Genomic DNA, 12514 nt, shown 5'->3' with positions numbered 1-12514 from the left:
CAAAGGACTATCTGTCAAAGCCGGCCTGACGCTATCATTGTCATTGGAGAAGGAGCGCAAATGGGAATCAATGAGTGTCAGTTTCAATTCAAAAATGGAAGGTGGAACTGCTCAGCCCTTGGGGAAAGAACTGTCTTTGGAAAAGAGTTGAAAGTGGGTATGTTACCAAATTATTACATTCATATTGTTACAGCATACAGAATTGAAATGTTGATATTTTGAAATTAGCATCCTCCTATTATAGACAGAGTTCCAACAAATAATAAAAGCACAAAGAATGTTATTGGCTAAATCACTTTCTTTCAAGTCCTGGAGTGTCAAAGTCAAATTAAGCTGTTTTTAGACTAAACTTGTGGACCTATAGATTTCAGATGTTTGCTTAAAGACTGACTGACCGTGTTTGAAATATTTAACAATGAAATCCGAGGTCACTCTTATACACCTGCTAGAACACTCTTGCTTTAATACGTCTTTCATGCAAATAAAAGATTTCCTTCCCAAAAAGAGTGTACAAACATTGTCTTGGAATGACACTACACTGTGTCCCGTTTCCCTCACTTTGACATCTCATTTGAAATGATTTGTCATTGGACGTCTGGCTAATGTTTAGTGTCTCACACGCCACAGCAACAATGTCAGGTAGGTTTCAGCTGCATGCATTCATGGAGCAAGTGCCAACGCGGCTGGATTTATAGCCCTCTCAACAGTCCACCCTCTCAAAATAATTTTTTTTTTCTAGTCGTCCTGTCTTATCTGTAGATTTGAATGATTTGGCAGTCAGGGTTTTCACTTTACCACGGGTATAAGTTACAGTGGCTGAATAGTAGGACCAAAAGAAAGTACAGTATTGAGAAGAAATGTAACAATATGTCACCTTAGAGAGACAAAGCATAAGTAATTAAGCGAGTTTTTCACATGGGGTAATGTTATCCATTTTCCTAAGGCAAACTTTGGCCTGTTTAGGGGTCCTTCAGTGCTATTGAGCCTGCGACACTTTGATGAATGGTGGTGTCAAGGACTTTGCTTTAGTTTCAGACCCTGCTAGCAAATAGGAGGTTGCATTATTGCATGGTTTTTCCTGTGGCTGCAGGGAATTTTGAATGCTCAAATATCCAAACTCTTCCGGAAAAAAATCCAAGATAATATTATCTGAAATTTATCCTCTTTCCTTTTGCTGCGCACTCTTAGGATCCAGTCAGTGTTGCGATGGTGTGGTTGAGGCCCAGGGGAGAAGCTTAGATCTGTAGAGACTTGTATCTATCACTGAAGGTGAAGTGGTATTTTATCCCTCTGCATCAAAGACAAGCGCCTCCTGAAAAAAAGCCCAGGTTTTCGTCTCTTTCCATCTCATTCTAGAACTGCACACACTTAGCCGTTTTGACTTGAATGGCATCCTGGATTTGTTGTGGGTGCTGATTATATTATTTAATGCTGTCTGCTTGGACAGCTGCTATGGGTCTTGTGTTGTGTGGCCTCTCATCTAAGCGCTGCAGAGCTGACGCTGACCTAGAGTGACAGGCCATGGTCTCCATTTCTGAAGCGGCCCAACTGCTTTATTTATCCAGAATTTTTTTGTCTATGGTCGGTATAGGGAGGATTAAATAAAGTGGACAACCATTCAAACGTGATTGGTTTCAGTGGGCGTATGACCAGTCATGCTTATAGTAGCAAAAGCTAGATGAAAAGAGGTAGTTAATCCTGTGGGGAGGGGGTTGCGTACTCAAAAAAAAAAAGTTGTTGAGTAATGTGCAGTAATTTTCAGGGCCTGGTACCAAGTTCCACATTTGGCACACACGGCAATGGATTCCACTTTTAGGTGCACTTTTGCACATTTTGCCATCTCCACTACCCATGGACCCGTTTACCTTTTTATCGTACATGTGAATGAAGTTACGACTGAAATATAGCCTGCTTGAAATCAGCAGATGGACACATATGCGAAAGGCATACCATCTTTGTGCTTGTGTTACTTTATGTTGCCTGAGTGCAACTCTCCTAAATCTTCTCTGACTTAACCACCCTCCGGTATGCTCAAAAATAGTTTTCCTCCAACAACATTAATGCCTCAAGTCCAGACAAGTACATTGTATGAGGTTTATAAATTAACCTCTTGCATTTACAGTTTTGGCAAGAGACATCTCGCACAGAATCATGCAACGCCACTGATTCAGATTTCTCTTGAAAATAAATGACACTCATGTCATAACACACGTTTGTTTTATGGAAGTCTTATCTTGTGTTCAGAATATCTTGATTTAAGTAAACATAGATAGAGTGAAATACAAAAACAAGCAGCATTCTACTCTAGTATTGATGAGAATTTTAAGATTTTGCATCAATGCAGTCTTCATTTTCCTTTCTTCAGGATACATCCCTTTTCCTCTGGTGACAAGCCCAAACAACTCATAAAAATCTCCACATAATTGATGCCCCAAACTGGCCTTTCTTAAATTGCATGGGAAGAGTTCCAAGATGTTTATCATCAGCAGGTCAACACATACCAATGTTAGTGAGTTGCCGTTCTTGATCGCTTGAAGGTGAAAATTCCTGCATTGCTGAGCTGGCCTGTTAACAGTCTGACATATTTGTGTGTTTTTCACTTCTTGCCATGAAATTATAAAAAATAGCAAAGATATTAATTGTAATAACTATGACATCACTCTTTATGAGGCCTAAAGAGGTTAACTTTTTTAGGTGTTCCTTTGGTTCAGCTGTGTAAATGATTCTTCGGAAAGTCAATACATGATGACTCATTAATTCGAGAAAAGGATATGTACATCTCCAGGAATGTTAACATAACTGAGCAACAGTGAATGCATCTTAATTATTATTATTTTTTTTTTTTGCTTAGGGAATTTTAGTTTTTATATTTGGTGAACGCTTTTTATCCAAAGGGACTTACATTGCATTCAATTGAATTCCAGTGCTTTATTGGCACGGGGAAAAACAATTGTAAAATAAAAAAGTGGCAAAGAAAATATCAAAATAATAATGATGAAAAAGAAGAAAAAAAAAGAAGTGTGAAAATTGGAAGCTTGGAACTTAAAAGTTCTTTGTTGCTTGATGTCACCTTACAAAAAAGTCCCTGAAATAGTTATTTGCAGAACTTTCAGACCTATCTTTGTCCTTATAAATGAAATACACAGTTAACCTGGAAGTGCCCTGTTTAACAGTGGCAATCAATTATAGCAGTATTCTGGCCAGGGAGGCACTGCATGCCTGAGGAGTTCATCTCCACAGGGTGGGTCCCTCGTTCTGACGGAAGCTGGCCAGGCTAGAGTCTAAACACATACCCTCTATCTCTACCATTCTATTGTCTCTGAAATAAACCCTTGTCCTTTGTGCTTATTAAAGAGATGGACCGTTCTTTCCTTTGCTCATCTGTGTGCAAACAGTTATTTGTCTTTCTGTTTCCTCTCTGTGACAACTGAAGGACAATTATTTGTGTGTTGAGTAATCACAGGTATGTGATCCGAGTTTGTTTTGCCAATGTTGGGTTTTAGATCATTTTTATACCATGTTTTTCTCAGTAAGCCCCCACACCATCTACCGGAGGCCATGTTGTTAATTAGTATGAAGTGTGCATGATAAATTAACTGTACTTGACTCAACTAACACATTTGATTATTGCTATGAGTGTCAAGATATGTCAGGTATGTAGGGGGATTTAACACTGCCCATAACTGGATCTTGTTGTCGGCAATCTTGACGGAGTTTATGAACAAGTTTTCAATTTCCTAATTTCTGGATTTTCTTTCGAGGGGCTTAAATGGAAAAAATATATTTATGTAGTCTACATATTTGGAAAAACAAGTCAGTTTGGCCTAACCAAAAAAAACAAACAAACAAAGGACCCATTTAGATATGTTCTTTTGGATCCAGGAAGTAAGGAAGCAGCCTTCACCTACGCCATTATTGCTGCCGGGGTCGCCCATGCCATCACGGCAGCCTGCACTCAGGGTACGCTGAGCGGCTGTGGTTGTGACAAGGAGAAGCAGGGCTTCTACAACCAAGAGGAGGGCTGGAAGTGGGGAGGATGCTCAGCTGATATTCGCTATGGTCTGAGCTTCTCAAAGGTGTTCATAGACGCACGGGAGATAAGGCAGAACGCCAGGACACTCATGAACCTCCATAACAATGAAGTGGGACGCAAGGTATGTGGCACAGTTTGCATGTTTAATTAAGAAGATTGCTGTATAATAATACCATGTTATGCATAAAAAGGTCACTAGGCCAAGGTTGTCCAATCCTGCTCCTGAATGGCAACTTTCCTGCAGGGTTTAGCTCCAACACACCTGCTTGGAAGTTTCGAGTGATCCTGAAAACATTGGTTATCTGGTCCAGGTGTGTTTGATTGGGGCTAGAGCTAAACTCAGCTGGAACGTGGCCCTCCAGGAGCAGGATTGGACACCCCTGTGATAGGCCTTTCTTGTAAGTCCTACAGCAGGGGTTCTCAAATCTGTCCCTCGAGGTCCATTTTCCTGATTAGTTTAGATACAACCCTTAGAAACACACCTGAAAAAGCTAATCAAGGTCTTCAGGATTACTAGAAAGGTACAGGCAGGTGAGTTTGATCAAGGTTGGGGCTAAACCTTTGCAGGAAAGTGGACCTCAAGGGCCAAGGTTGAGAACCCCTGCCCTACAGGGCTGTTACTTTAATTTGCTTTGCTTTGGAGTGGGAATAGATTAGCAATAACAAGTTGTAGCAATGCAATTTTGGGTTTGGCATGCACATGACCAGCAATTTGTGATTATAGCAAAACTAATTTTCAAGATTCCAAATTTAATCATTTAAAAGCAACAGTGATTCACTGTTGCACTTGGGATCAGTTGTTAAGACAATCAAGATACATTTGGATTTTATAGTCAGAGAAGTCAAAATGATTTGTTGTGTAATTGTAAAAATAACATATAAATGCATACCCTGAATGCCCAGGCAGTTTGACTGACCCTCATATGCTTTTCGTCATTCAGTGCCAATCTGTGATGTGATGTTTCAGCACTCTGGACAGAGCTTCTTTTGGGGCTTTAAAACCCTAAGCCTGACCAGTAAACTTTTGTAACATTTTTATCATGAAACAACTCTTATGGTATCTGGTGCCTCACATGCACTAAGCCTCTATTTACTGCAAGTACATTCAGTCCTATGACTTGTCAGTTCACAAATTCATTGTGAGTTCACAGATGCAATTTTGCACTTTTCATTGAGCAGTTCTCAACTAAGGTCATGCCATTGACATGCCACACACATGATTGTGATTGGTTAATGGATTGCAATACAGCACCTCAGTGAAAATGCAAAGGGTGTGGCCTCTCTTAAGAAGCATGGATCTTCCCTTTGTAAACTTGTCCTGAGACTTGCTGTTTATCAGGAATCAGCAGCATGAACACACTAAGCCTGATATGCATCCTAGATTGCAGACAATTGCCAAAAAAGACTCCTGAAAGTCTGAGAAGGAGGAAAAAATAGTTAAAACGCAAGGCAAAGCCTCTCCCACCCACAGCAAAAGTGAAGAGAGTTAAAGGAAGAAAAAGAGAAGGAGAGAAAAGACACATTAACCAACCACACCAAAGACTACACCGCCTCGAACAGGCAATCCACTGATGCCAATCAGATCTCTTCCATATCTAAACAGGCACTCTGCTTCACTGAGTTCTGCTTACGTTTGCCCATTCATTCATCTATTCTGAGCTAACCAATGCTTTTTCTATGCATTTTTTTGGTGCATTTCTAAGCCTACAGCTAGAGTATGTGAAATGCATTAATGTTTAGCATTAGTTTGCATGAAAAATAACTACAGGACAAGAAAGGATACAGCATCCCTCAGTTACACTGCTGCTCAAAATGTTTTGATTTTACCTGTGGGGTTTGACGTGTATAGGTATAACAAGGTGAAGCACACAGGCACCTGAAACCTGACTCCTGAGCTTTATCTGTGTACACTACACACAGGCTGATTGTTGTAGGAACTCTGCGATCATCATTCAGTCAGTGTTTATATCATATCCTGTGCAGATTCCGCTCTATTGCTTACACAAGACAAGAGACTCCTACAGGCAACCTCTGATAGTTTGCCCCTTGCAACAATTTGTGGCGTGTGTTGTGTACACAAATTAAACCGTTTCCTACAAGTAGTCAGAAAGCCTGTGAACACAAGCTGTGTTTTGCTGGCCTGCTCTCTACATAGCGAGAGGAATGAGGTAGTTTAGCACTGCAAGTTTAACAATCCTTGCATTCTTCAAATTGGAATGTTAAAAAAACTTTTGTCTCAACCTGTTAAACCATTCCCAGAAATGTGCTTTAAAATACCCAATTGTATGCCACTGAGGGTGATTTCACTCATCCTTACTGTATTGTTAGTCTATCTAGATCTTGGTTTGCTGGAATATGCCTTATATTAGGTGATGTGAATATATGCAAAACATGGTTTATGACCAAAACTACTACATACCTTTTTGTAAACAAGATTTTTTCCTTCCTCATACATTCTCCGCTTAGCATCAGTAATTCTATCTTTTGTAACGGATGATCGCACACTTCAAACTTGCCACCAGTCAGACTAACTAAATCAACAATGAGTCATCAAACAGTCTACTTTCATAATTACCTTAGGCTAAGATTCCTGAAAGGAACCTAGGTGCCTAAATATTCCCAAAGGTATTGACTTGTTTATTTTTCCTCCCATGTTAGGTCTTGGAAAAGAACATGCGTTTAGAGTGTAAATGTCATGGTGTATCTGGATCCTGCACTACCAAGACTTGCTGGACTACTCTCCCAAAATTCCGGCAGTTGGGTTACATCCTCAAGGAGAAGTATAACCATGCTGTACACGTGGAACCGGTCCGAGCCAGTCGAAACAAGAGACCTACCTTTTTGAAGGTTAAAAAGCCTTACTCATACCGGAAGCCCGTGGACATGGATTTAGTGTACATTGAGAAGTCACCCAACTATTGCGAGGCAGATCCCGTGACGGGTAGCATGGGAACCCAGGGCAGGATCTGCAACAAGACTGCGCAGCAGGCCAATGGCTGCGACCTCATGTGCTGCGGTCGAGGATATAACACACACCAGTACTCACGCGTGTGGCAGTGCAACTGCAAGTTTCTTTGGTGTTGCTACGTCAAGTGCAACACCTGTAGTGAACGGACAGAAGTGTACACATGCAAGTGAAATATTTATTGCTGGGGAATTGATACGCACCTGTGACTTGTGTGGTAGAGAGTCTACAAGTGTCGCAACAGGATGACCACTGCTATGGATGCCAGGTAGAGGAAAGAGCCATTTGCACTGGAAATCGTGGGTCTGGTGGAGTCTAAACGGATTAATTGCATGCATTGCATGCAGCTTTGCTCCAGAGTTCTGCTGAGGGATTCTGTGTTGGTACCAGTAGACACCTTTCTGTTCCAGTACTGAGCAACAGAGCGAAGTAGCCTGCAAAGGCTTGATCTGTAGACCATAAGAAAGATGTAGGGTGTGATTATTGAGGGTGTTCTGCTCTGTAGAAAGCATGGGAGGTATTTCTGAGGAACCTTGTAGCTTGAGTGAGTGACATTACAAATCTTGCATCAAACTGTACATGGACACAACAATGATATTTAACATTTTATTTAGAGAAAATGGCTAATGTTAATTTATTTAATAAGGAAACTACTGATTTCTCATTGTGTTTACTAGCTTAGATTTAGCTCTTCTCTTGTTTAATATTGTGTGTTTTACATAGAAATAAACTGACCAACTTTTACACTGTACATCATGTGCTTTAGCTTAGGGATGAACCAACAACAATGCACAATACAAAAACAAGTGCACTGCACTCAAGGTGTAATTACTAGTCTCTGAAAGAGGAGACTCTACTGTCTTTAATTTATCATTGTAAAGCTTTTTGCTTCCATTTTCCCATCTTGTTAAGTGTCAACCCTTGCACATATATTCCTATGTACAAGTACACACTGGAATTGTGCATTATGTTTGAAGGCTCATTCCTTCCAAAGTGAATAAACAAGTATTAACTCTTTTTATAACATTGGTCCACAAGAACATTTGTTACTGGACTCTCTTTAAATTGGAATAGTCCAATTAAAATATGTGTGTTTAAATGGGATCTAAAGTCTACCCAAATCAACTTTGAGACCTCATTTGACACAAAGCCTTATGCTAATGACAAGCTTTCCTCGCTTTTGGCTAATATTTGCTTTGTTGGCAGAGAAAGAGAATCAGCAATTAATTCACTTTTCGAATGGAATAGCTTCAATACAGATGCCCCACCTGTTACTGATGTGGAATGTTGAGATCAGATAACCAGTTCTATTAATGTTATATATTATAGGTAATATAACACTGTTATGCTGCTAGTTCTGTTCTGCAACTGGTGTTAATATTACCCTTTCGAAAATTAACCATGGTTTTATTGTAGTAAAGATGTAGTAACCATGTTTTTTTGGTGTATTGATTACCATTTGTATAACCACAGTTTTACTACAAATACCATGGTTAAACTATGGTTAGTGTAGCAAAACCATGGTTAATTTGTGGTAACCATGGTTTTTTGGTTTTATTTGTAGTAAAACCGGGGTTCATTTTTGTAAGGGTAGTCGTATTTTGTGTCTTATGAGCAAATGTGGTTGTCCAGACAGACTGTCCCTGTGTTGACATATATTTTGTAAGAGATTATTTTTATATTTTATTTATTCTGTGTAAAGGAAAAACCCACTACCAGTGTCCTTTATATGGACAGAAATTAGAGAGATAAGCTAGAAACAGTGTCATGTGTCATGGTACCAGCTTGAGCAGTTTATATAAACTACATCTCAATGAAGTAGCACTCATAGTGATGTAGTTGCCAAGTATGTAATGATGAAAAGACTGCATATTAAAAGATGATCATACTGGTGTTCAAATATTACACTTTCAAACGTAGCATTTTTATGACAAAGGTCCTGGATGTGGGATCAATAAGGGAAACTATAGTTAAATAATCCTGGGACAAAACTCTCTGGTACTGAGAAAAATTCACGACTGAGGGTTTTTACCAAAGAACATCTGAATTTGAGCGTGGCTCTTTGTCAAGAGCTTAAAAGCAGGATGGCCTTGATGTAATTACTATTTTACAAAAATCTGTGATTTCAACAGATGTTTTGCCAAATTGATTGTACTTCATGATTGTGTCATCATAAATGATAAAAAAAAATGTTATGGATTATGCTTTCAACAGTGTTAATAAATATTTCCTTGGCTTGTACTGGCTTGTTTTTCAAAAGGGACACAACAGTTTTCAAGGCATATTTTTATAGGGTTAACTCTAGTTGGTCAAACCAAAACTGACCTAAACTAAATAAACTGTTAGTTTGAATCGTCACATTTCTCATATCATCGCTCCACCTTACATCTTACAACCAAAGAGAGTCATCACTAGCTTGACAGTCCCTCAAATTAGTAAAGCAGTAACAAGTGGCAAAACATATATTGCTGTAAAGTTATGCTTGACTACTGGTTCTGACAGTTTTTACTACATGGATGATCGCAGGGGGCAGGGAGGATGCTTAACGAAAGTTCTTGCATGTTAATGGTAGGGCTGGTGTAGGGCTTTAATTGATGAGTAGCAGTAAGGAGGGTGTCTCAGCAATGGGCAGATAGAAGGGGGGAGGGGTGATGGATTACTCTGACATCTGCTTCATTCACTTCCCAACGCCGTCACCACAACAACGCCACTGTGGCCCCCAAAAATGCTGTCCAGTCTCCCTGAGAAGCAGGCCTGCCCATTAGCGAAATGTTAACTATGCAAAATCCAGCTAACTTTTGGATGCTATTTATTTTGTCCCCCCCTAAAGGCAAAAGGGATGGCAAAAAGAGAGGCTTTGCCATTGTGAAGGATGATGTCAAGAGGAATTTCAATCCAAAAGTTAGAAAAGATCATAGCATCATTCTTTGAATAATCGCCACAAAACGCTCCTTTGAGAATCGGATGAAAACTCATCAATAGGCAGCAGCGTGAAAAGGCAGCTGGCCAAACAGCCTTGGTTAAAATAACATCAACACCCATCCAGCATGAGCTGAATCACAATATTGTGTGGTTTTGAAAAACCTTTTGGATGTTGCTCTCTTTGGCTCAGGCTCCTGCTTCTTTTCCACATTCTGAATGGCATGACGTTGGAGAGCTTAACACTTGTAGATGGAGGAGACAAGAAGTGTTAGAAGAACCATTAAGGGGAGACAAATTCCACATCTAGCTGCCTCTGTTCGTTATGCCTTCACTTTCCCTTCACAATGAAACCATTTAGTTAACAGAAACTCTCTGTGAAAACTTTCGTCTCAGAGTTGAGTTTTCTTGTCAACGTGCCAATGTGTCTCCCCCATTATGTTATCATGCCTGCTTAATTTTAGATGTGCAGGGATCAAAATATCAACTTCTACACAATGCATTCTTGCTGCAGTTGAGTGTGTTAGCCACCTGTTAGGGTTGCATTGCAAGAAACTGTAAGCCAGGTGTTCAGCATGATGGAAGAACATTGACTATATACTTCATCCTCACTCTGACTGTTATTGGGTTTAATATCACACTGTCTGCCAGCAACTGTTAATGCCAAAAGGCTATCATTGAAAGGCTAATTAAGATTCCCGCAATGTTTTTCTATAAACCGTGCTGTTTCACTGCCAAACCATTCATCGTTTAACGTCAACGCCTGTCTAGCAGGGTGATGGTTGTGAACGGAGTCTTCCCCAGCTAACATGCGCTTTTACGGGCCACTTTGGGCGCACCTGTGCACACCTGGAATTCAACAGAAGCCTTTGATTTATAGCTTCCAGCTCGTCTACGTGAAGCTACTGCTGGATAGGGGTTGAACGACTTCAGATTTTTTAAAGTTGACATTTATGTGATGAAAGTCGAGTCGACGTCGACTAGTTGCAGATGACATCATTAATGAACAAATAAGCCTGAACCTTGAGCTGTGACTCGAAAACATCGTTCACACCTATGGCATATGGCTACTGCCCCTATTACAGCTCATTTTTATCAGTTTTTTTGTCTTTGGGTCATTATAGTTCTCACAGATTTCTGCTCGTTCTAAATCAGATACAGATAAAGTAACACAGTAAATAATTCATTTATATAAATGCATTAGTGAGATAGCGATTGCGTATGTGAATTAATTCTACCTGGCAGCGTCTCTCTACTAATAGTGAAGCTGTGGGTTTTAGTTACTATATGCTAGAACATTTTGGCCTTATAAGCTAATTTATTGAGAAATCACAGAACAGTGCTGACAATACATTTCCGTGCTACTGAATGATTCTGAATGATGTACGAGCTACTGTCTGTAGTCTATGTGTGTGTGTTACAATGCAGCAGGGCATTAGATTAGAACGGCGATACCTGTACTATAAGCTGTTTAAAACATGCATTCTCCTGTTCAGTTTCGACCATCCAGACGGTATAATCACACATGTCTTGTAGAGCGCTTTCGGAGTATGCATTTATTTGTCATTTTAACTGTCTGGAAAAGGAGCGTAAATCTTAAAAAATATTTCTCATCCTGTTGGGCCCTCTATACACTCTAAAAAATGCTGGGTTAAATACAACCCAGTGCTGGGTAAAATAGGGACAAACCCAACAATTGGGTTGTTTTGACCCAGCGGGTTAACCATTTAACCCAACCGCTGGGTCAAAACAGCCCAATTGCTGGGTTTGTCTCTATTTTACCCAGCACCCAGCATTTTTTAGAGTGTAGGACCAGCGACTAGTCGACGTCAAGCTGAAAGAGCTATTCTATTCTGTGCAACCCCTGCTACAGGGAACAGGCCATAGAATACTGGCAGTGTCCTCACTAAATTTCCTGGCCTAGTAACTACGTAAACTTCAAATATCATGATGACCATTGTGCCATCTAATCTTTAACATTATAAAGCTTCCTGTATTTAATATGTAAAATTATAAGGCCACTAAATTATCACGTTTGCTGAAAACCTGTATACAATCTATTACACACCTTCTGTCATCTGATTGGTACTAGTTTATACTTTTTAGCAAGTAAATAGCCTTTAAGTATTACACCAAAAATAATTCAGAATTCTAATGGTACATGTGTCTTTTTGCTGTGATCTCTACTGATTTTTTTTTATAAAGTATAAGAATAAATGTTATATTGTTAGCAATGTTTCATGATGACACTTACTGGACTGAAGCAACTTAGGTTTACTTGATTTTCCATACATCATGTTTTAGAAAAATCACGTATTACACCAAAAATAATTCAGAATTCTAATGGTACATGTGTCTTTTTGCTGTGATCTCTACTGATTTTTTTTATAAAGTATAAGAATAAATGTTATATTGTTAGCAATGTTTCATGATGACACTTACTGGACTGAAGCAACTTAGGTTTACTTGATTTTCCATACATCATGTTTTAGAAAAATCATGTTAAAATATAAAAAATACGATGGATTAGGCTTTTGAGGAATGTTTATTTAATCTCATTGTATTCCTCTGCATTAAGTTTTTCCCCACAATAAAAA

At 39.4% G+C, this 12514-nt stretch overlaps 1 protein-coding gene across 1 annotated transcript; it reads left to right on the top strand.

Moving 5' to 3' along the window:
- Positions 1–80: 80 nt before the first annotated feature.
- LOC107556172 (protein Wnt-7a-like) lies at positions 81–8345 on the top strand (the record flags this gene model as incomplete). Its single annotated transcript, XM_016239223.1, has 3 exons — positions 81–153; positions 3883–4154; positions 6692–8345. Coding segments are annotated over 3 exons (825 nt in total), but the record flags the coding sequence as incomplete, so codon positions are not given.
- Positions 8346–12514: the final 4169 nt, after the last annotated feature.

The sequence above is a fragment of the Sinocyclocheilus grahami genome, unplaced genomic scaffold (genome assembly GCF_001515645.1).
Source record: "Sinocyclocheilus grahami isolate Dianchi unplaced genomic scaffold, SAMN03320097.WGS_v1.1 scaffold20.1, whole genome shotgun sequence".
NCBI classification, from domain to species: domain Eukaryota; kingdom Metazoa; phylum Chordata; class Actinopteri; order Cypriniformes; family Cyprinidae; genus Sinocyclocheilus; species Sinocyclocheilus grahami.
Note: the sequence above shows the minus strand (reverse complement) of the source record. Positions and strands in the feature narration are given on the sequence as shown.